The sequence below is a fragment of the Lupinus angustifolius genome, chromosome LG05 (genome assembly GCF_001865875.1).
Source record: "Lupinus angustifolius cultivar Tanjil chromosome LG05, LupAngTanjil_v1.0, whole genome shotgun sequence".
NCBI lineage: Eukaryota > Viridiplantae > Streptophyta > Magnoliopsida > Fabales > Fabaceae > Lupinus > Lupinus angustifolius.
This window is the reverse complement of record NC_032013.1, coordinates 26,123,938-26,146,520: the sequence shown is the minus strand read 5'-3', so window position 1 is coordinate 26,146,520 and position 22,583 is coordinate 26,123,938. Positions and strand designations below refer to the sequence as shown.

The following is a 22,583-nucleotide window of genomic DNA, read 5'->3' as shown; positions in this document are numbered from 1 at the left end:
GATTAGTAAATAATGATGATATTTAGAAATAAGAATATGAAATGAGTAGAATAGGTGATGATGATGTTGTGACTCTAATTATTTCTCTATCATTCATGTTTCCAATACCAAACACTATGGAATAGTAAAAATTACTAATATTAAAAACTTTTAACACATAAAGATCATTTGGTTTGAACAAGACATGCATTCACTGATTTGTTGTTCTTTTTCTTTGACAGACAAAAACCAATTTCAATGAATAATAATAATCAGAAGATTAGTTAAAACAAATTATACTATAATAAATGTTATTTTTTCTTCAAGAAGACTAGCTAAGAAGATGATTGTGAAGAAGTAGTTGATTGAAATTTGTAGTACTTATCAACAGCAACAGACACATCCCAAGTGCAACTCATTCCTTTTGGTATAGTAACAAGGTCTCCTGTTCCAAACTCTACAAATTCTGATGACCCTTTTGGATATGCTTTCACTTTCCCTTTCACCAAATAACATATCTCTTCTGCATCAAACTTTAACTGATACTTCCCTGCTGAACAACCCCATCTTTCATCCAAACAAACTAAGTTACAAACATAAAACATACATATACATAGAGAGTAAAAAAGGGTAGGAAACAAAAGAAAAAGAGAGGGAGAGAAAATGCATATACTTGGGCCAATATTTGATGTTCAACTCATCTAAGCGTGACTGAGAAGGGTTTCTTTCAATGATAATTCTAAGGTTTGGATTGGAATCTGAAGCCATGGAATGGAGTAGTGGAACCAAATATGAAGTGTTATGGACAAAGTTGATAACACCTTGACCTCAGCTAGAAGAATACATACATGTATTATGTGACAGAAAATAAGTACTCTAGTGTTAGAACAGGATAAGATTCTGCATACTTTCATATATGATCTTATAAAAATAATATTTTGGATATTGTGAAGTAGTCAATATTTAATACTTTAACCTATCACATCATGCCATGTGTTCATCACAATAGGGTGAGGAGAACCTTGCCTTATCTGCTAGACCGGTTTAGTCCGATCATGATTGAATTTGAATTGACTGAGTTTCATTGAGTCCAGGATGTCCAATAACATAATTTGATCAACATTTGAAATCGGATAAGAAACAAATCTTACCTGACTCATTGTCAATTCTAACTAGTTGTACCATTGGATCTTTCCTTATTCTTAATATAAAAAATTTATTAATATGTTTTCATCAATGTTTATGACTATGTTTACACAATGATTCTGCAGAGCTTGAGCTAAATTGTACAATTTCCATACCAACTTTACCCATAAGCCTCACACAAAATGGAGTTCTAGAGTTTCAAATGCCCAAAAACTATGGATAAATTTGAACTCCGGTTAGCATCTTTATAAGAACAAATAAAAGTAATCATTGTGTTTGATCAATTATATAATAACAAGAGTAAAAACATATTGATGATATATAAACAATAGGGGTAGAAAATAGTATGTACCAAAATTACTGAATCGTATTTTTGGTACTACAAAAGGTATATCCTCACCCTTTCTGGTTAAGAAACTAATCCATTTCGGGATGCGTGACTGCCCAGAAATTTATAATAACATTATCAGCTAAACCAAACAACATATCCCTCAATAAAAAATTGGGACAGTGATTCTTTCAATTGGGTCAGCACCAGTATTCTAAGTATAGGACATTTACAGCATATTACTATGAACATAACAACTCAATGTATGTCATTCCAAACATTGGACTCTTGGATTAGCAAAATTTTCATATGGAATTAAGAACCATATTGTCCTCTTTGGCAACAACCATGGCTAACAAATATGTTGCACCCTTTGGTCCTAAAATAATGTTGAGAAAGGACTATGACTTTCCACTCTCAAAGCTTGAAAGATGAGCATCTGATAAAAATGTGAAGAGTTGTGTATCTACAAATAGCTGCATAGCCAAGGATTCAAAAAATAACTATTATTGTAAGCATAATAGAATGATAATATTTATCTAATTATTGTGACATTTCGATTTATAATGGTATAAAGATTTGAAAACTAAATGTAAGAGTTGTAGAATACAATTACGAGTGTCTGAAAGTATTCGCCAAGTGTTCATTATGAACACGTGTCCGACATGAATAGGGCATGGACAACGACTATTTTGAAACGTCTGCGTTGCATAAGTAGGATCACGCATAGTCAAGATTATAACATAAAATCATGCCATTTTTAAAGTAATGTGTGATTTTAAGCACCCCAACTATATGTCACAATCATTCCAATGCTAATGTAGAAGGAATCAAGGAAAAATATTTCATATGATTTCTCTATTGAAGAACAAAAGGTTGCTACCTTAATGAATGGTTGGTCCCTATTAGGAAAGGAATCAATGAAACTATCTTTAAGAAGTAAGGAAACCTGAAAAAGAATACAAGATCAGCTAGGAAAATGTAAGCAAGGTACTTATTCTTCATTATTTAAGATTTTCCATGAATATAAATAATGAACATGAACTTAGTTATTGTTCTTAGTATCTTACCCTGTCATTATTTGATTGTACACTAGTTATTGTATGTAATCTCAGTTCTGAGCAAAGTGACTCCAAATAGTGCCACATGATATTCAAAAATCGAGTAGCAGCATCAGCCTGTGTAAATAAGTATACATTACTGGTTTTTTATGAATGAATTATATGTAGATATAATATAAAAATTTCTTGGTTAATCTATACTTTTTGGTCCTATTTGTGATGCTCATTTTCAGAGGGTCCCTGTATGTATAAAAGAAGATCGATTCGATCCTTATATCTACACTTATTTTCAATTTGGTCCTTGCTATACCACCGACCGTTGGAGTTAAAGTATAAGAATCGAAGTGGAAATAATTGTCACTTAAAAAGGACCAAAGTGAATGAAAGCGAATAGCATATATACCGACCAAATAAGTATATGTTTGGTGACATGTCACAATCATTTTCGAATTGATTCCGAAACCTTAACTCCAACAAAAGGGTGTTACTAGTTATAGTAATATAATAAACGGCGAGGACGGCCTTGAAAATAATTGTACATGTTCGGATTGAATTGAAATTTTTGTTAGGAGAATGCTGATAACAATTGTCACGGACCAACAATATATTTAAACTTCATTTTTTATGAACTGAAAGAGAGTGAAATCTTTCAGTATAGGAACTAAAAGAACCTGAACTTCGTTGCATCTATGTACAGGATTCTTTCTAGCAATTGAACTTTCACATTTAAGTCTAGCATGAATTGGACCCAACTGAGACAGAAGCTCTCTATGTTGTGGAAGTTTCGGCAGCTGACACATTTTAACCTACATAAAAGGAAAGTAAATATGAGAGAAAAATTCAATATGGTATAGCATATTCTATCCTTTGGTTAGAAAACATGTTCAACATTAGGGTCTAAATAAATGTATATACAAAGCCAAAGTTTTGGAATGTAAAGGTAGCAAAAGATGTTAAGAACCTGATTCTTTAGTACATCAACAAGAACTAGATTACTTGTTTTCATATTTAAATCTTTGGGTTTATGTGGTATACCAACCTGCAAAATCATTAGAAATTTGGATTAAAGAGAGAAAACGGTTATTGAAAACTCGGTAAAACACATGTATTGTCAGCAAAAAATCTAAGTTCTCACATGACAGAATCAAGGTGGGAAAATTTTAGTTTGAAGTTACAGAACATGCATGAATTTAAAGTGATGATGAGTACTAAAGTAGTACTCTTATTCATCAACAACAAAAAAGTATTCTTTAAATGATGAGTAATAATGAGATAATTTATGAAGACTAAAAGTTAGAGTCCTAATATAACAAAAACATCAAATAAAATGAAACTCACAATATATGGCACTGGTGCATCAAGAAAATCAATCATTTTCCTCGGTAAAACCTGATAAGCAAGACTAACATAAAGTTAGATTACATGTGAAAGCGCTAGAAGGAATATCTCGACCAGGGCTTGTTTAATGCCATGAAACTCACCGGAAGCAATAAACTCTGCCACTGAAATGGACGAATCATGGGAACAAGAGAAAGCACGATGGCAGATAGAACACCCTGCATGTGTAAAAAATGGCTAAAATGAATAACGAATTATATAGAAATCCATATTAACCTACAATAACAAGTATTAAAGCAGACAGCATTGTAAGATGAATCAACGACCTTAACTTAATACGATTGTTTCAAAAAATTACCAGATTCGGGCACACTACTACAACCTGTTTTTCCAACAACACTCCTGCAACTAATGCCAGCACCTGCCAGTAACATTATGTTTGAATAAATAAAAATATTTTAATCAACCTAGAAATTGTCGATATTTTCAGCGTATATAGTAGTAAATGGAAAAGTCAAAATCTTCAACGTTCTTTCTATAAAGAAATTCTGACAGACATAATATTGTTGAACTTCACCTAGAATATGAGCTTACACTTTCAAGGGACAGAACTCGACAAGTCGCTGCGGTTGTCCATACTGATAATGCAAGGGCTTCCTCGGCATCAGCTAGCTTCGCATTGACCTTTTACCAAGTATAGATGTAACTAGTGAACATAACTGAGGAGAAGCACCGTCTTATAAATAAAGCACTCAAGAATTACCTTGGCAGGTTCAGAACAATTTAAACAATTTTCACTAAAGCCAAGAGAAGGAACTGAATGTCGTATATACTGAATAGCTTGTAGATGTTCAAGAGGGCGGAAGATAAATTCACTTCCTCGGGGTGGAATAGGTGAAGCGTGATATCTACACACTATCTGTAGCAAATCATTCTTACTTTCCTATAAAACCATTCACAATAAAGAAAACAATTTAAATACCAAAAGCGTCATCTTAGTTTAATCAACGCAAAATAAATGGACAACCATTTTACACTAACCATAGCCCATTCCATTAACAATTCATCTCCACAATCTGTTTCATTGTTTGCAAAAAGATCATCCTCATCTTCTGAGATCACGCTTCTAGCTGGACTGCCAATGAAAATTAAGATAAAAAATGATAAACGACTAGTGAATCAAATCTGAAAAACTACTGCTAGAACCATGTCTCAGCACAATAAGTTAAAGAAACAAAAAACGAGTGATGATAGTCTATCCAAAAGTAAAATTGAAAGCTAGGAAACTATAACCATATATCTACCACCTGAAAAGTGAGTCAAAACTTCCAAGGCGCTCCAATTTGTGACTCCGAGCAGAGGAAGGTGTTCCAACATGGGAAGAAAGTTGGTCACTTTCACAATTCCAATTCATTCTTTCCATAGAATCATGAGTTTCTGGTGCCTCAAAAGCACAATTATCATGATTTTGCTGATTCTTCCTACCATCCTTATCTATATCCTTAACCGGAAAAAAATCTGAAGCATCACTAGTGGTCACACTTGCAGGAGATTGAGAGTGAGAATCCCATATTTTGGGAGATAACTGAGGGATTTTGTCATCAAAAATAATCCCAGCGGCGGCAGCAGTAATGGCTGCTGCACCATCAAGAGGTATTGCACAAGACATCCAGTCATTAAGTGACTCCCTCTCCGGGGAATTAGCATTTGAACTCATTTGGTCATCTAGTTTCGGTGTTGATGGAATGGATCCAGTGAGAGTCAACTCATTTACAAACTGACTTATCCGATTCAGACGCTCCTGTGCAATGAGACTGCATCCAAGTAAGGCATAATGACTTCTATTGTTATCAAGCGAAAACCAAAAAACAGTAGTCATTGTATGCAACAAAGCCATTCGTAATATGCTAACCTGTTTAACATTTCAAAGTGTAACTCAAAGAAAGGAACTCTAGTTAGGAGACAGTAACAGCGAGGTGCAGAAACTAGAAAACGGCTGCACATCCCAGATGGATGAGATTGAGGATATGATGTGCCTAATATACCAGGAGGCCTCTGAACAATTTGAGGTGCATGTAAGCAAACTCCATAGAGTGTTGCATTATCTGCTGTCTGATCAAGGCATGAAGATAAACATAAATGAGTTTCCGCAATCACCTAGCTTTGTTCCCCATACAAAACATTGTACAATAAAAAGTAAATGAGAAACAACTGAAAAAATCTACTTATGTATATAATGCCTCTAAAGTCAAAGTTATATCATAGCACAGGGTATGCAGTATGCTTATGCTCCATCCGTGCTTTCAAGCCCAACGAGTTTGTCCATAAGGGAGTCTGTCACAATTAAAAGCATATCCTTGGTCCTCAGTTCTCACAAGCAGCTTGAGCTATAACATTAGGATGCTCTTTGACATACCAAATGTTTGAACCGTTGAAACAATCTTTAGACAAATACAGACACATGCTTCTGAAGTTTTATTGCTTGGAAAAGCAAAGAGTAAATATATTGTTACCCTCCACTCAATCATTCTTGAAAAGTAAAGTCAATCTTTGCATAGTATGAGATGTGAACCAGGGCACAGTTAAGTCAAGTATTATCAGAAGTTTTCAAAAGTAGTCACAAATTATATCAGTATAATCACCTTAAGTGTAAAGATAAATGATAGATCATCTCTTCCTAAATGCTCCTGTAAAGAATAAAAAAGAAGAAAAATATTATCTCTCTGATTATATGGTGATCGCTCAATAGAGGGTTATTAATACAATAAGATTTGGCCGAGTGTGCTACTTTTCTTACCTGTCCATAGACAAGTTCATTTAGTTCACTTAGAGATGGACTCCTTTCCAACATAGAAGCCTGTAAACCAGCATATAATAAATGACACATTTATGGTAAAATTAGCAGCAGATTTCATAACTTCGATAGACCTATGGTTTATCAAAAGTGTTAGATTCATGTTTGTAAACAAGACGCCAACAAAATAAAAAGAAAAATATGGCGAAGTTATTATTTACAATTGTCACATTGTACAAAAAGGGCCAGAGTATTAGTCAATCTTAATAAGCTTAACCTATAGATGCAAGTGACTATAACCAACATCGACTTGTATAGGTTCTGTAGATATCTATACAAACAAAATATAATAGAAATTTCAAACTTCATGAAAAATCAAAACAATTTATTAATAGCAAATTAGTAAATAAAAAAATTGTTAAGTGCATATCAGAGAAGGGGCAAGAGGAACAGACAACGATAGTAGGGAAAGTTTCTACTTTCAATTTCAAACAATGGAAACAATATAGTAAACAATTTGAACGATACAATTTAATACAAAAAGATTTTGACAGATCTGATTAATTACGGATAGCTTCAAGCATACCTTAACACCTTCAGGAAAGCAGAAGGAGGCTAAATCCTTCAGGCGCACTGTTAGCTTCTTCCCAGGAGGATATTTGAAAAGTATCTGCATGTTTACAAATCGATATCAGCTTGAAAGAACCTATTGATCCAGATCAATAGACTAAATTGTAATCATAAATCGGGGGAACTGGTTTCAGTTTCTATGTTAAGAAATTTTACCATCAAATTATTTGTTTTCAGAGATCCTATGTCTTGTTAGCAGAATGACTAAAATAATTACCATTGACCACCGAAATACTGATGTAAATTCCTAAATGTCTTTCATAAATGTTATGAAGTTAATCCTAAAATTTCTTATATGCATGATGCCTATAGCACTAACTCATGAAGTTTACCTTAAAATTTTATAACCTTTTCTATTTCTTATATGGTATTAGCTATTTAATTTCTTTCATTCTTTGTTTCCTTTTACTTCATCAGCTTTGGACTGATATCATATCATCCCTTAGTTAAAAATTCTTTCTTTTCTCTCTGATAGAATTTCATTTTCTATCAAATATATCTACTAAAAAATTTGACATGTAACAAACCTGCGGTTCCAAAGTCGTTTCCAGCAGCCGTTGTCGCTGCAGCATTCTGTAATCTACAAATTCAGATTTTTCCTTCTCTTTTTCCCACTTCTTCCTTCTTGCAAATGCATCCTCCACGGCTTCCAAATTAGCATCTTGATGAAGCCCCACAATCACAAAATGTTCAAAGAGCGAGGTTGGCTCCTTATAATCTACACGATCCTACAGTAATATTCACAGTGACTTACTTCAACAGACTGATAAGTTCACATTTCTAACAAACATGTGCAAGGGACACAAAGACACCGCCTAAAAGCTAATTCAATAAAGCATCATTGTTAGTGTTTCTCCTAAAAGCTAGTTCCAGCACTAACAATATACCTACTACTTATAGTACCAGCAGGGCATGGTAAAATATACAAATATAAGAACCACTTGAGCAATCAAAATATTCAACACTCATGCTCTGAGTTCTTTATGATAGTGTTAGACTTGAATGAAGAAACAATGACTACCGATTCCTTTCAACGGGAAATGTAGCATGCATAAGAATTAGATTTTTTGAAACAAAACAAGAGAATTCAAAGAATATAGTTAAATTTCTAAGAGGATAAAGAACTGAAGAAGTTGCCTGAATAAAGTAGTGGACTTTGTGATCAAAGAATAAAGAACAAGTAATTGAAGGGTGGAAAATGATTTTCTACTCTAAGGTGAAATATGATTAACATGAAGTGACATGAGTTATTGGAGATTATTAACATGACAGTACCATACATTGCCGAATTTAAATTAAATTATATTACTATTTGCAGATCAATCAGGCAAAAAACAAATATGGTACATGAAGGGATTCTCAAATGGAATACCAGATATTTGGGATGAAGCTGATACCACTGGCGTTTTTGGTTTGCCAAGATCTCGGGGTTGAAATTTGTCTCTTCACGATACTTGCTGCCATTCCACCGCCACCGTTTCACATGACTTTTTAGCTTCTGAAATCCGTTACTATGATGAAATCCTTTAGCAACAATTTCACTTTGACTGCGTCTATGCACACCCGACCCTGTTTGTGGCACACTTGATCCACCGCCACTGTCACCACTACCACCACCACCACCATAGTACATATTCTGCAATGCTTCCCCGGCAGCTCTAAAAGCCTCCTCGGATAAATGATGCAGCATTGACATCGACGAGGGGTTATCCTTGTGAGGTTCCCCCTCTTCTTTTGAGTCCATGTTTATACACACACTCCTAGCTCAGGCTTCCAAGTTTCAGTTTCACAAATCAATTGGAGCATCCACTTAATTTCTCAACCAAATTCCAAAACCAACACCCCTTTTGGAACATTCCACTAAAATTGATGATTCCACCGGATACTGAATTGAATATGAGAACCCCAGATATAAATTATCACCAAAATTCAATTTTTTGGGATCATTCCACTAAATTTGATGATTCCAACATACACTTAATTAAATAAGGGCACCCCAGATGGAAATTATCCTCAAAATATAATCTTTTGGCACCCCTTTAAATCATTACTGATCCTCCTTTCCTTAAAAAAAACTGAATCAAAAGAAAATTAGATATGCTTCAATGATGAAGGAATCTAATTCTTCTGTGCATGTAGTTTTTCTTCAAAATTTGAAACTTTTCCACTAGGATAATAATGGGAAGCACCTAAATGATTCTAAAACAAATAATACAAACAATAATAATGGAAATAACCAAATATTTCTTAAAAATATTAATGAGAAACACACTACAATGAAGAGAATAATAAAAGAGGGTAATGAAATGAAACCCTCCAAACCAAAACGTAAATAATGAGTTGTATTTTGTAACGGAAAAATGGCCAAGTAAATGCAGCATCAGGGAAATTCAAAAAAGCTTTGAAAATTGTTGTTGTGGTAGGAAAGAAGAAAAAAATGAGATGAAGGAACATAAATGTACCTTATTTTGTTAAAGTGTAGTCATTTATGGTCCTTGTTGGCGTTGAACGAGAGAAGAGGGAGTTACTAAATATAGAAGTGAAAGAGGAAGAAAAGTTTATTAGTATGTGGAGGATCAATGAATGCATGAAGGAAAGAGAGAAAGACAACTTGGAAATATATAATAGAATAGAAATAGATCATGAATGCTAATATAATATATATAGATTCAATACATTATTTATAATTCATTTTGTATTATTTTTGTTGAATAAAAGAAAGTCTGATAAATATTAGATGATAGTGTAAAAAAATTTACACATGTAATGGTATAAGTCTGCTTGACTGTAAAATCAATCGGTCGAATAGAGACGAAAGTCGGGCATAGTAATCTAGGAGTCCTATATGGAAGGGCTTTCACTCGATGGATCAAAGGTACGCCAAGGATGACAGGTTGATGACTCCCAAGAGCTTTTATCGACAGAGTCATTTAGCACATCGATATCGACTCATCACATCCTTGGGTTGAAGAAGGTCCCAAGGGTTTGGTTGTTTGGCGATTGAAGTTGTATGTGAATTGGGTTTAGAATGTCGTGAGATAGTCTGGCTTATAATTAATAAACATATATAATTAGATAGAACATTATGAAAGTGAGCTAAGTTAACATAATTTTGTTAAGGTTGATTTCATCCTTGTAAAATAGTTAAAAATGAACACAAGAATTAAACCTTACTTTATAAAAGTCACCTTGTAACTGGGTTTCTAATGGGATAAACTAATTGCAAATAGTCATATAAGGAAATTATAAAATCTTTATCTTTGTATTTCTTTTTTCCAGTTATTAGCAAACAAAGCATTAGATTTGAATTTATTTATTTGTTTATTTTGGCTTACAGGGTGGGCACAAACCCACTACATCAAAAAAGAAACTCCACCAAGATCATGAAGAAGCAAGGTCAATGTTCTTATGTACTTTATATTTTTGTGTATTTACATTTATACCCCTAAAAAATTAATTTTTTTCTCCTCTATGTTTTAATTTTATTTCTGTCTTATAAAAAATAACATAATTTTCTTCTTCTCACTTTCTGTCTTATTTACACACGTTTGTAATATGTTAAATTTATGTGAAGTAGATAGAAATTAGATGCTAGTAGATTCATTATAAATAGATATGCATGACAAGAATCCTAATTACAAAAGACTTAGGCTAGTGTACTTCACATAATGATCAGCCTCAATTTTACATGAAATTTTGACATTTTCATAAACTTATTTGGTGACACAAATCTTTTAAGGACCTAAATGGTAACACTCTTATCTTTGGAGGACTTAATTGATGATTTACTATGTAAAATGTATTGCATTGACTATATAACTTAAACAACTCTTGCTGGATGCTCAGCCGCACTAACAACTATCTTCGGCATGTTGGGTTTATTCAAGTGTGAACTTTTACATTGGATATGTGATGAGGAGTGAAATAATTTATAAGTAGAAAAAGGTTTATGAAACTAATGTCTTAAGGTTTTGGTTCAAGACGTGGTGTCTCACTCGTGCCTCTCTACTCTTCCTATACCACGTAATAGTGGAACTACCCGATGGTTGGAGGCTCCCGGGTCGCAGTCTGATCCAATAAATAGTATATGGTTCGGTTGGGACATGGTGGACTTAAGGGGGAGCGGACTGGTCGCAGTCTGGTCCAACACGGCAAACGTGTCCAAACCGGTCATTGGACCGTGACAAATGTTTGCCATAGTTTGCTTGGTGGGTTTGCTGCAATCACAGCAGGTGTGCTTTTGTGGACCCTTGGGCTGCAATCATATCTGTTCTTGTGGCTGCTTGGCTTCTCATTGGATGCAATGTTCTAGCAGAGAAGTTGAAGTATGATGATCCACTTGAGGCTGCACAACTTCATGGTGGTTACGGCATTTCGGGCCTAATCTTCACTGCCTTGCTTGCCAAGAAACAATATGTTAGTGAGGACTCCACTTGAGAAAGAGATGGCTGAATTGGACTTAACTTGTCATGGTGGATTGGAATATCAGTATCATGTAGAGGTTGTTCTAGCTAAGAAACCTGAATTTGGGGCTGCAAAGGTAAATTCTTCAGCTGTTTGATTCAAGAAAAATGAAAACATTCTTATGAGAAAATCATCTAAATAAAAAGTTAGATAAACTTTTGGAGTTAACATGTATCAATAGTTGTATATACTATATAGCATACCAAACAACATGCTATTTATACAGCATGTGATACAACAGAGAATAAGCTAAATAACTATATTACATCTATAGTTAAAGTATGGTTAGTATCACTCAGAAATTATTCAAACTATTAGATGATTGAACAGGTTTATTCCCATTGTTTAACACAAGAAATTGGCTCTATGTACACACTTTTCATCATAAACATTTCAGTTTCTGATTATTACCCATTTCTCTGCATGCCATGTTTTCCAACAAACTAACCAAAAGTTACAAACTTTCAATCAGTAAGACTATACAGTTGAGTTAGTTAGCAACAAATATCAGAAAAAATCAGTTAGTTTGGATCAAGTGTGATAACTGATCTAACACAAGCATATAAAAGGAAGCACTTTCTTCTGGCACTCAATTGTTTTCTATCTTGTTGGTCCATTTTGATAAGGCCATTATCAACCAAAGACATTTATGTTAATTTTTTTCTGTTCAAACATAGATTTAAACTTTGTAGGGTATTCTATCTAACACAAAAAAATGGCCTACAAGTTCATTCAAGAGAGGAATCATCTCATTTTAGGAAAAAAGATGGATCATTCATTCTAAACACATTTTTGGATTTTGGACAAATTCCAAAGGCACTTATAAGTTCTAACTTCTTTCCTTTCCTTTCAATCTTATGTCACATCCTACTTAACCACATGGAAACTTGGCTAGTTGCATATTCATCCATCTTTGCTTTAGTCTCAGAATATAGAGAAAGAGTACCCACCCTTGGTTAGTATTACTGCTACATTAATCTTGAAATGTGCATGCATAGTGAGAAAGTAATCTTCTTTAGGTTCAAAATCAATTTCCTATTTAGCTATCACATAATGTTTCTCTCCTACTCATAATGTTTTAGTTTCAAAATCTGGAGAAACCAGGATACAAGAAATAGAGCTCTCATTCAGGTTAGTGTTGCTACATTATCTATGTAAGATCTTGCATGCAAAACATGTATATCGGATACTCGTATCAGTATCCGTGTTTCATAGTATATAGATGCATGTTATCAAGATTGTATATCTTTCTTGCTTTGATAATAAAGCAAACTTTTTGATTTTTTAACTTTGTGCAAATACGAATGGAGAAGAAACGTGTACGAGTTATGGAAGCCGAAAACAAAGGCAAAGGCCTAATGGCGCCACAAGACTTGGCCACAAATTTAACAGCACTTGTTGTAGATGACGATAAACTTACCCGAATGCTACATCAAAAGTTGCTGAATAAAGCTGGAGTGAAAAACCATGCTGTGGAAAATGGCAAAGAAGCCGTAGACATTCATCGCTCTGCTCAAAGTTTTGACATGATTCTCATGGACAAGGATATGCCTATCATGAATGGAATTGAGGTACATGATATTTAATAATAGGCTAAGAAGTTGAAAATATAATCTTACTATCATGAATGTGAATGTATAGTGAGATTATTCATATGTTGCTTGTTTAAATTTTATGTAGGCAACAAAGAAGCTTAGATCAATGGGTATTGGTAGCATGATAATTGGTGTATCATCATCCTCTAAGGAAGAAGAAATAAGAGAGTTTATGGAAGCAGGGTTGAATGATTACAAAGTGAAACCCTTCACCTTCACTATGCTTAGTTCAATTCTTGATAAGATCAATTCATGAACTGTGGAATGGATGCAAGAACAACTAGTTTGTTTTAATATGCTAGCAAGTAGAGAGGAAACACAAAAAAAGATCTCTTAATCTCTTATTCAATTCATCAATCTATCTTAAAAGTTACAATGGAATCTTCCGAGTTTTTGGTATAATCAAGGGCATTTCTCGAGATGCATATTTGTACTTCACAATAAATGTTGCTCTTCTGGTTTCAGTTTTCAAATAATATCGACCAGTTTTTTATTTCTTGTGTTATATGTGCTGTTGGTTTCACTGTATAATGTTCATTATATATCTATACATTAATGATCAATATGTTATAGAAACGATTGTTCATTTTGTAAGAAGATTGATATTTATAGTTTTATACTATGCATGGCCATAGAAAAGAAAAGCACTTTTGTAATTGCATGTGTTGTAATAGCATTGGAGAAAAGTCTGATTTTGATGCATTGTTCACTATAATACTTGTAATGCCATATATAATTGAATGCTAATGTAAGATGTTCTACATTCATAAATGGTAACATTTGAATAATTGAATAGTTTTCAATGTTCAATATTACATATGACAATATATACAGATACTAATATTCCAGCATCATCATTCCATGTGTATTAATATTATAAATATAATTATGTAAATAATTATTATGAAATTAATGGACTAACACTGCATGCAAATGCAGGAGAGATTAAGTCAATAGATTAATGGAACATAATCTCTAATTTTCTTAATGACTAATAGATATATGAATAAAGATTTGTTGTCTCAAATCGTATACTAATATAAATATATTTTCAAAGTTTAATATTATTAATGTGGGATAGAATTAGAGATAAGTGATCTTCATTCCATAAATATGGCGTGTACTTTTAAATATTGCTTCATTGAAAGCTAAATCATTGGGGGAGTCATAAGGTGGTTTGATGGTGAAGAGGGTGGTCGTAAGGAATGGAGTGTAAGAGGTTGGGTTTGGATAGACATTTACATTCTAATAGACGTTTGGATAGACATTTACATTTTTTTTAATTTCCTAAATATAATATTATAGATCAACATTATCCTAAATAAAATTTTAAAAATAGAATATAGAGATTGTTATTAGTGATAATAACAAATTTAATTTTACAGATAATAGGAATATAATATAGGTAGAAGATATAATTTTAAGTAAAGACAAAATTATCATATCTAACTACTAATTTCTTATCGTAACAATATACATATTTTAGTTATTATAATAAGAAGTAAAATTATCATATATATACTGCTTTTGGTCATTGTGTATGTTAACTCACAATTTTCGTTGATAATCTTAATAGTATAAATTAATATTTTTATAAATGAATATATATTTGCTAAAAAGATTAACATAAAAGATATAAAATTTAAAAAAAGTGATAGTAAAAAATTAAGTTTAGATGGATATAAAAAATATAATAATTACTAATGATAAAAATAGAACATTTGAAAATCACATCACCACACTTAACCATTTATTCATTTAAATCTTGTTTTGAAAAAGTAAATAATAAAAGTTGAAATTAGATAACAAAAAGATCTTTCTAGATAACCTTCCATCATATGTTAGTATTGATAAAATCATAAATTACATAATCATATCTTTTTATATAATTTATCACTTTATCTCCTAATAATTCTAATCTAATCAAGTACCTTATCTTTCAACACAAGTCATATTAATATATATATATCATGAGCCATTCTAATAACCCTAATCTTGTTTTGGTGTTTGTTTTTCTCTTTTCTTATCTATGGCTTCCACTGTAGAAGAATCCACAGATCTTCTCAATGAAATCCTTGTTCGTTTGCCATTGAAGTCACTTCTGAGATTCAAATGCGTTTCAAAACGATGGCTATCTCATATCTCTACCTCATACTTCACACGTTCCCACACTCTTCATCACTATACCCCTTTTCCTTCACACATCGTACACAACTATATTCCCAATGACACTTATAACAGTTCTTTCTTAACCATGCCTTGTTCAACTGAAAACACTGATCCTTCTAATCCATTCACTGCAGACTTTAACTTTCTTAATGTGCCTCTTCAACAGCATACTTACATTGAACAATCATGCAATGGAATCCTACTTATCCAAGGTTCAGATGAACCAAATAGTTACTATGTGTGTAACCCTGTTACTAAACAATTCCTAGCCCTTGATTTGTCACCCCCAACATACCCTAATCACACTGGACAAGAAGTTTTTCTGTCTTTTGACCCTTTGAGATCGCCCCATTATAAACTCATTGCCATCAGGTACAAAAGGGATAGTTTATCATCTCCACTTCATGGAATCTTGGGTCCAAACAACAATACTTACTTTACTTTTGAGATTAGTATATATTCCTCAAAAACTGCATGTTGGAGTGGTTTTGGTGTTAGTATTCCAGCTGAAGAAAACACTTTACATGAGTATGGGATTTACTGCAATGGTGCTGTATATTGGTGTAACAAAAGTGAAAAGTGTTTGTACTTTGATGTGGAAAAGCTATGTTTTAAATCATTCCCAATGCCACAGCGTGGTCAAATTGAGGATGAACAGGTTTCATATATTGGTCATTCAGGTGGTCATTTGCATATAATTATCGAACAATCCAATATACTATTGTTTGATATTTTCGAGCTACAGGAAGATTCTTCTTCATGGTTACTAAAATTTCACGTGGATCTTCAAGGATTGTTTGACAATTCATTAGGGTTGTTTGAGGAATCATTTGATATATTGTGCTTGTTTTGCCAAGAGAAAGAAGAGGATTTGGTGCTTGTGTTGGTCACAGGTTACCAAATTATATTATATAATATTTTGGATCGTACATATAAAAGACTCATTGATTTCAACCCTAGCTTGAGCAGATTTGTTAGAGCATTAGCTGATTCTGGTTGTGCATTTGAATTCTCTAAGAATCTTTCTTGGGATGGAGATTCCTCTTATCGTCTCGCCTCCACCGAATCATTTGTAAGTACCACTCCACCTTACACTTGTACTATTAAGGATCAAAGATCGGAAATATAATATGAATTTCATCCATTGAATGAATGAATTGAATTGATGAAATTCATATCATATTTTCGCATACAACAATAATTAGAAAACTTCTTCTCATGTTGATGGTCCTGTTTTATTCCAACTAGTTGTTAGAGTTTCACTTTTTCCTTCATACCCTAAGTCTAGAAATATTATTATATATGTTGGCTAAAATAATTGGTTGTTGTTGGACCAGACTGAGATCGAGGAGATTGAGGAGATTGAGGAGATCAAAGAGCCTTCAACACCCGAGAGTTCTGTTGTTAGTGGGGTACGTGAGAAGAGTGAAGAGTCACAGGTTAGATACTACGTCTTGAACATTTGAAAGTTAAAATGTGATATATTTGATGTTTCTTTAGGATCCATCACGTTTACATTACTTGGATAGCTAACATGTTAATGAATTATATTGTTTGATGGAGTAGTGTTAATTATATTTATTGTATTGGTAATTTTTGCAATGTTAGCAACATAATTGCACAGAACGTATTTGGTAGAATAGTTGTTTGAAGTTTTTTTAGGTGCATGTGTGAATCGTTACATAAAATCTGTAGTTTCTTTAAGTATAATGCATTGCACAAATTGTAGTTAAAAGCATTTGCTGAAGAATTGAAAGAAGTTGGAATTGGTGACGACACTGTTTCACTTTTTTTTTTTGTTCAATGAAATGTATTATCTCACCATATTGGGTAAGGAACTAATCTATTTCAGGTTGCGTAATCTTTTGACATCCTATAGATCTAGTGAGACCTTACAACACTAGATTAAAACATTATTGGTTAGTGTTTCACTTCTTATGTTGAAGATAGTGTCACAATTGTAAATCTTGGGAGTCATAAAGTGGTGTGATATTTAAGGTGAAGGCGTTGAATGAATGGGGCGAAAGAGGTTATAAGTTCGAGTCATTTTGCCCACAATAAATAGTAACATACTAACATTTGCCGATAAAGAGTAATAAAATTGTATGCTGCTCATTTTACCTTGGTTCTCTTATAACTTATATTAATAGGTAACTGGAACGTTCATGGCTAATTATACCTTATATATGCTTTATTATATGGCTAAGAGAGATGGATATTTTGTAATTATACCTTATATATGCTTCAATATAATTTCTTTCAGGCACTCTTGCATCATCCAGATTCATAGGTACTTCATTTGGATGCTAAGTTTTGCATATGGAGCATATCAACAACTTGTTAATTGGACTGATCAACACCACTTGACAACAAAAGATAGAAACAAAATATTTGTTAAATAGCTGAAAAACTCAGGAGTGTGTGCAATGTTTTTATTTCTGTTTTTATGGACGGTTAATGTTTGAACCATTGATCTATTAATATTTGTTTATTTTCTGTTTAAATTTTTTTATATCTTTATCAGTACTCAAACATTTATTTATAACAATAAATTGCATGGTCTAAAGATTTGTTTTGGTCATATAAATGTGATATTACTATAATAGTGGACAAATATGAATTCTGATCAGGTTTAAAATTCTCTCAGTACATGTTCTATTGCATAACGTGATTTAGTTGTTAACACATTATTGATCATATCATTCATCACTTAGTATGATATGTTGGTATTAGACACAATTTGATATTCCCAAAGTATATAGTATCATTTTGAATTATTTATATTTAAAATTACTACAAATTGGATTCCCATAAATTAAAATTTCAAACAAAATACGAAAACAAAAGATGATTCGAGTAAATTTTGAATCATCCTCTATCAATTTTTTATATCGAATTTCTGAAGAATAAAATATATTATTACTAAATAGTAATAGTAAATGTGATAGTAGAATATCATTGATATTTTCTCAGGATATTATATAAATAATAATATTTTAAAATAAATTATATATTTTTTTTAAATGAATGTTTTTTAATTCTTTCTCAAACTATTGTTTGTAGCTTAAAGCTTATGTAACTTTGAAAGTTATAAATATGCTAAATAAGTTTCAAGAAATAGTTTTGGAGTCTAGCAATATACTTTTCACTCTCGAAAGTACAATATCATTTTCAATGAGAAAAATTGATACCAATTTTATATGTCATTTAAAAGTACTACTATTTTGGTTCCAAACAATTGAATTTCCAAAAAAGAAAAAATTGAGTAAATTATGAGTCATTCTCCATCTCTTTAATTTTATATTGAACTTTTGAAGAATAAAATTAAGTCATTAGTAATAGTAAATCAAGTATGTTGTAATAGAGTATAGTTGATAGTTTCTTAAGTGTATTATATAAATAGAGGTATTTGATAATCTAATGTAGAAATTTTAAACTAAAATGATTCATTTTTTTAAATGATTATTAAACTATTGTTTGGAATTTAAAGCTAATGGAATTTTCAAAATGCAAATATTCTAAATAAACTTGAAAAATATACTTTTTGGAATCTCAAAATATATTTTTGACGATCCTGAAGATAGCATTTTCAAGGAAGAAAACTAATAACAATTTTATTTTTTTAATTTAAAATTATTACTATTTTGATTTCAAAATTTAAATTTGCAAATTAAAAAGGAAAGTAACTTAAATATAATTTGAATAAAATAGAAATCATCCTCCATATTTATACTTTTACGTTGATATGACAAAGTATAATAATATATTGTAAGTAATAGTAAATAAATTACATGATAATAGAGTTGATATGTTTTTATAATATTGTATGAAACGTAGTATTTCAAAATCAAATTAAGGTTTTTCAAACAAAAATGACCATTCTATAATTTTTTCTTAAACCGTTCTTTAGAATTTGAAGTCCATCTGAATTGATGAAAAATTTAAAATGTCAAACAAGGTAAATAATCATAAAAAATTTAGTTTATGTATAAAAATATATATTTGACATTCATAACTAATAATAACATTTTTATTAATCGACACTCATTTTATTTTATTATTAAAAATTTAACTCCCAAAAATGAGATTTCCAATTGAAAAAAGAAAGTAGAAAAAATGATTTGAATAAATTATGAACCTTCACTCATCTATATAATTTTATATCGAAATGTTAAAGTATAATAGTACAATATTAGTAATTAGTAACACTTAATAATACAATATTAGTTTCTTTTATTAACAAATTTAATCTAGTGATAAATATACTACCAACTTTTATTTACTTGAAAATATCAACATTCATATTTATAAATAAATAAATACAGTGATGCTCTATTCTAGCTAAATTATGATATTTTATTTTAAATTTACATTTTTTATAATATATATATATATATATATATATGTGTGGGTATATAAGTTATGTGTATATTTTAGTAAAATAAGTATATTACTAATTAATGTATGAGTGTAATACGTATGTATTTCAGTGTCAAGATTTATATATATTTAGTACATTATCTATTATTGATACAGTGACAGTATACAAAACTTATACACTATCAATGTATGCATTTTTTTTCTCTTAATATTGATAATTGAGTAAATAAAAATGGCCCATATTCTTATTTATTGCTAAATAAAAATATGTGGGTACTCATATTAAAATTATATGGAATGTGGTGCTAGTTGTAAGATATACTTAGGAGCATTTAACGATCCTTAGACATTGCAAAAGTGATATAGTATTGTTTTTTGAATTAATGCAATAACTTGATTCAACTAATGTGTGTGAAATATATAAGCTTGATACACTTAATTTGCACCGTACTTGCTCTACCACTCTTTACTACCAAAACATAGTTATACTATAAAAAACATTAATGTATTATTATACATATCTTGATTTATACCAATATTAATGAATATTTTTATAGAAAACTTGTTTGTATATTGAACAATCATATGCAATCTGGTCAAAAGCGAGATAATTGATGATAATCAAAACAATATTATACATCACATGTAAGTTTTTCAGTAGTTATTAATTGCAAGGTCTAAATATTCCAAATTTTAATTTAAATAGTCCTTCCATGTGGTCTCATGTGTTTCTTAGGAGAGTCCACTTCTCTCTCTAGTGATGCTATATATTTTCAAATAAGTATATGGTCAAATAGGTTTTATATGATGATACAATTAATAATGATTTATAACATCAACAAGACGTTGATATAGTAATATAAGGTTTTATTGGATCATCAAGGTTCGATTCCTATAAATGACACTTATTGGAAGGGATAGACACAAACTCCGAAATAGATTAGTTCATTACCTAAAAAAAAGGTAAGGAGATACCTTGATAGTACAAAAAATTAATAATTCATAAGCACATAATCCTTAAGCCATGTTCTTCCCTTTATTTTGATAAACGGCCGGTCATGTTCTAAGTGTATTTTATTTCCTTCTTCTTAACTAGTCAATTCAACCAAACAATTCGATATGATTTTTAAGACACTAGGTGAGATACGCTTAATTAGTTTATATACTATTCATGGGTTTGTTAATTGTATAATTGTTAGTTAGTTAAGTGTTATATAATTAAGAATATATGATAATATTATTTAGAGATGATCTCTCTTAATGCAATTAAATAATAGGAACAAGCCAAATAGTGGCACCAAGATTCTAACTACAAATTAATTAACTAAGCATTTAGTCAAATTGACTAACAAAATTCTAATAGCCATATTTGTAGGGTGTGTATCTTTGTTGCTAAGTAGCTAATGTTGCTGGTGTGATTTTGTCGTGTTATGTAGATGACTCGATTGTGTGATAAAAATCGATTTTAATTAACTATAAATTGATGCCTATACATTTTATTTATGTAGGACACAACAATGATGGATACTTGACCGTTGAATTTTCACACCAAACATATATATTTATGAAGAAAGATTTGAGCTTATCTAAGCACCTAAATTTTAGGATTTTTATTGGGAATTTTAAAGTCAACGTTTTAATTTACCATATGAGTATCAATGGGTATTGGTTGAATGGTAGATGTTTGATTCCCCTTAATCAATATTTCGAATTTGAATTCGAGTCTTGTAGATAAAAATAACCGACCCACTTTCCTTATCCTATTATTAAGAAACTAATCATTTTTAGAATATATAACTGCATCTCTTAACGATTATCATTCACAAAAATCATATACTGATTTTAATTTTTCTAGGATTTAGTAAGACTCGGAAGTTTTTGTATTGTTGCATAGAAAAATCCCGTTTCTCTCATATCTCCAAAAAGTATGAATATTCCCAATATTAATTACACCATGAATATATATTAATTCTGATTTTTAAAATATATTTTCAATCTCTCTCCTTATAATTTGATTAAAATGTCCCACTAATTTTTCTTAGAGTTAAACTCGCAAACCCTAGCTCTTCATCTTTAAACGATGAAGAGAAACTATTGAGGGTATCTTGTTCTTTCTTTTTTGTTAGATAGAGGATATTCTCTTACCTTATGATTAAGGAGATAATTCTTTTAAAAAAACATCGCATCACATGTCTTTTTCAAGAAGTGTCGCGGCTAGAAATTTACATAATATTATTTTTTTGTGTACATGAGAATTTATATAATTTATAGACATATATCTTTCCTCTTAAAAAAATCATATAACTTCTCTCAAGAAAATAAAATAAAAAATAAAATTAAGTGGATGATTAGTGGGAAGAGCTACGTGTAACGTGCATGAATCTTCTCTCATCTAATACAGCCACATAGACATATTAAAGTTGTGATTTCTGAGAGTCCCCTTATAGAAACAAAACCTAGAGATTCTAACTTAATTATCAATAATATTGTCTTACATCCGAATTGAGACTTCCAAGAACCCTATATTATTTGGATTTAATATGTATATATTGATAGCGTAAGTATTTTTTATACTAACAATAAATTATTTATCATTGATTTGTCAATTATCATTGACTTTCAAATAAAAATAATACAAATCAAAGTAAGTTTTATTAGTGTACACTTACTTGTTAAAGGAGATAAATTTTACAAATGTA

At 31.2% G+C, this 22,583-nt stretch overlaps 4 protein-coding genes across 12 annotated transcripts; 2 read left to right on the top strand and 2 right to left on the bottom strand.

The window, feature by feature from the left end:
- On the bottom strand, nucleotides 214-883 carry LOC109347240. Its single transcript, XM_019586946.1, has 3 exons — nucleotides 823-883; nucleotides 653-778; nucleotides 214-546 (listed from the first exon to the last, which is right to left on the bottom strand). Exons 2-3 carry the CDS (start codon nucleotides 745-747, stop codon nucleotides 315-317), a joined length of 327 nt encoding a protein of 108 aa, XP_019442491.1. The 5' UTR covers nucleotides 748-778; nucleotides 823-883; the 3' UTR covers nucleotides 214-314.
- Nucleotides 1,573-9,856, bottom strand: LOC109348436. 6 transcript variants are annotated; one of them, XM_019588876.1, is made up of 19 exons: nucleotides 9,739-9,856; nucleotides 8,649-9,161; nucleotides 7,804-8,004; nucleotides 7,233-7,316; nucleotides 6,650-6,709; nucleotides 6,495-6,539; nucleotides 5,765-5,964; nucleotides 5,160-5,666; nucleotides 4,894-4,987; nucleotides 4,616-4,795; nucleotides 4,447-4,536; nucleotides 4,211-4,273; nucleotides 3,996-4,070; nucleotides 3,853-3,903; nucleotides 3,476-3,553; nucleotides 3,186-3,320; nucleotides 2,524-2,631; nucleotides 2,337-2,402; nucleotides 1,573-1,929 (listed from the first exon to the last, which is right to left on the bottom strand). In XM_019588876.1, exons 2-19 carry the CDS (start codon nucleotides 9,018-9,020, stop codon nucleotides 1,855-1,857), a joined length of 2,484 nt encoding a protein of 827 aa, XP_019444421.1. In that variant the 5' UTR covers nucleotides 9,021-9,161; nucleotides 9,739-9,856; the 3' UTR covers nucleotides 1,573-1,854. The 6 variants fall into 6 exon arrangements, with proteins under 6 accessions (XP_019444421.1, XP_019444420.1, XP_019444424.1 ...); XM_019588875.1 differs by having other exon boundaries at nucleotides 8,649-9,475; nucleotides 9,739-9,828; XM_019588879.1 differs by having other exon boundaries at nucleotides 4,235-4,273; nucleotides 8,649-9,475; nucleotides 9,739-9,828.
- Nucleotides 12,641-13,845, top strand: LOC109348435 (two-component response regulator ARR22-like). Of its 4 annotated transcripts, XM_019588874.1 has the most exons (4): nucleotides 12,658-12,695; nucleotides 12,823-12,871; nucleotides 13,054-13,311; nucleotides 13,421-13,844. In XM_019588874.1, the coding sequence occupies exons 3-4, from the start codon at nucleotides 13,069-13,071 to the stop codon at nucleotides 13,589-13,591; spliced, it is 414 nt and encodes a 137-aa protein (XP_019444419.1). In that variant the 5' UTR covers nucleotides 12,658-12,695; nucleotides 12,823-12,871; nucleotides 13,054-13,068; the 3' UTR covers nucleotides 13,592-13,844. The 4 variants fall into 4 exon arrangements, with proteins under 4 accessions (XP_019444418.1, XP_019444417.1, XP_019444419.1 ...); XM_019588873.1 differs by having other exon boundaries at nucleotides 12,641-12,871; nucleotides 13,051-13,311; XM_019588872.1 differs by having other exon boundaries at nucleotides 12,641-12,871; nucleotides 13,421-13,843.
- LOC109347123 (F-box protein At5g07610-like) lies at nucleotides 15,365-17,311 on the top strand. Its single transcript, XM_019586848.1, has 3 exons — nucleotides 15,365-16,576; nucleotides 16,842-16,943; nucleotides 17,234-17,311. Exons 1-3 carry the CDS (start codon nucleotides 15,365-15,367, stop codon nucleotides 17,309-17,311), a joined length of 1,392 nt encoding a protein of 463 aa, XP_019442393.1.